General features: G+C 42.9%; 1 protein-coding gene across 3 annotated transcripts in view; it reads left to right on the forward strand.

The window, feature by feature from the left end:
• LOC113816148 (lactosylceramide 4-alpha-galactosyltransferase) overlaps positions 1-2500 on the forward strand; it is a 44946-nt gene that overhangs the window by 30687 nt on the left and 11759 nt on the right. For all 3 annotated transcript variants that reach the window (XM_070139013.1, XM_070139014.1, XM_070139012.1), the window contains one exon: positions 1711-1952. In XM_070139013.1, coding sequence (XP_069995114.1) covers positions 1711-1952 — 242 coding nt within the window. The remainder of the gene's footprint in view (positions 1-1710; positions 1953-2500) is intronic.

Genomic DNA, 2500 nt, shown 5'->3' on the forward strand with positions numbered 1-2500 from the left:
AATCAGTCGGAAATGAATTGCGAAGAAAAGAAATTGATCATTGCACACATGTATCCGAAAGACGTTTATTGCGTAAAATAGTGGCACAGCTTACGTGGAAGATAAGGAAGGTATAAATAGAGAAACATTACTACGCAAAGACCTTTTAGCATATCCGTGTAGACCACTGCTCATCCCTACGTTTTGTTTACAACTTTTGCTAAAATTAGATTTGCATTCTCAGGTGGCGCATGGCAGCTCCCTCAGCTGGACCGTATAAACAAAGAGTTGACGTGCATTTTTTTTTTCTGTCAGCTGAGACTTTTTTTTATGATATTGGCTTATATCTTTGGTTTTGTAATTAGGGTCCTAGTTGGTATTATCATGGGAAATATCATCATCATGGGTAGGTAAGAATGTTTCAAAAAGGGATTTTTAGGAAGGAGTGAGAAGCTGTATCTTTGTGGACCGAAATAGGCTTGATGAGGGCAAAGGGAAAGAGATTATAGGATACAGTAAGGTAGACAGAGGGATGTGGTTAGAATAAAGACAACGACTGAGATTTTACACACACACACACACACACACACACACACACACACACACACACACACACACACACACACACACACACACACACACACACACACACACACACACACACACACACACACACACACACACACACACACACACACACACACACACACACACACACACACACACACACACACACATACATACACACACATACACATATACATACACACACACACACACATATATACATACATACGCACAAACACACATATATATTCATGTATATGTATATATATGTATATATACATGTGTGTGTGTGTGAATACCTACATATGTAAATAGACACGTATCCAGAAGAGGCATCGCGCACCCACCACTTGGCGCCTCCCGACGGGCGCTCAAGGTCAGGCCGCTGCCAGGCCCTTTGGCATTCAGCGGCCGCCTCCCTCGCCGCCAGGCGCCCTCGCTCATGCAGCAGGAGGCCCGCTGGCTCGCCGGCGCACCTGTCAGAGCGCAGGAAGTGGTCGCGCAGGTAGGAGGGAGGGAAGGGAAGAAGGAGAGCGACACGGAGAAAAGGAAGAGGCAGAGAGGGAAGGGAGATATATGTGTACATTTGTACGTATATGCACGTGTATATATGTATGTATGTATGTAGGTAGGTATGTATATATATATATGTACACACACTCACGCACACATATATAAATGTGTGTGTGCGTGTGTGTGTGTGTGTGTGTATGTATGCATGTATGCACATAGACAGACGGACACCTAAACAGATGGAGGGGGGGAGGGGCACGAACAAGGGGAATAACAGGAATAGAAATCAATAAGAAAATTGTAATTCAACACCTCTTTTAAGCCAGAGAGAGGTCATTAGGATCGAATTCGTTCGGAAATACCAAAGTCTTTTTTCAGTTTCAAAGGAAATTGAAGGTTCTGTTAATTTTGTGGTGACGCCTTTGATATTTCTGAGCAAAGGCAAATTGCTGATTATTTTGGCTACCTCTTTTTTGTGATTGTTATCTGTGTGTTAGCATTGTCTTCCCTGCTGCCATCATAGCCTTTATGAACAAGAGTAAGAACAGGGACAAGAGTAAGACTAACAATATCATTAATACTAATAATAGACACCATCATGCATGACCCCCCCCCCCTGCACCCAACCTAACCCCTCCCCCTCCCCCCCAGGCACCAAGCCTCCCCCGAGCCTCCCGGCCGTCGTGGCTGACTACGGCGACCGCTTCGCCATCGACGCCGTGATGGGCGCTGAGGGCGGGCTGGGCGAGGTGGGGTGGCGGGCGGCGGCGTGTCTCCCGCAGCTGGGGACGCCGCCCTTCCCCGTCAGGCTGCCCAAGTTCTCTCCGTCGGCGGCGTCCAAGAACGTCTTCTTCCTGGAGACGACATGCTCCACCGCCGTCAACGCCAAGATGGTAGGCTTCGTCGGCGCGGTCGCCTTGGCCTCCTGCTGCGCCTCTTCCCTGGTGGCTTCGCGCATCTCTACATACATACACAAATATAAACATACATGCATACATGCATACATACATACATACATATAAAAATACATACATACATATAAACATACATACATACATACATATAAATATATATGCACACATACATACACATAAACATACATACATACATATTAACATACATACATATTAACATACATACATATAAAAATACATGAATGCATACATACATGCATACATACACACATACATACATACATACATACATACATGCATACATACATACATACTGACAGACATACATGCTGGCATGCATAGATATATATACACATACTCGTGTGTATATATTCATATAGATAAATAGATAGACTGATAGACAAATAGATAGGTGGATAGATAAATAGACAGGTATATTGATACATTGTACATACATATATTATATATATATATATATATATATATATATATATATATATATATATATATATATATATATATATATA

The sequence above is a fragment of the Penaeus vannamei genome, chromosome 25 (assembly GCF_042767895.1).
Source record: "Penaeus vannamei isolate JL-2024 chromosome 25, ASM4276789v1, whole genome shotgun sequence".
Lineage (NCBI taxonomy): Eukaryota > Metazoa > Arthropoda > Malacostraca > Decapoda > Penaeidae > Penaeus > Penaeus vannamei.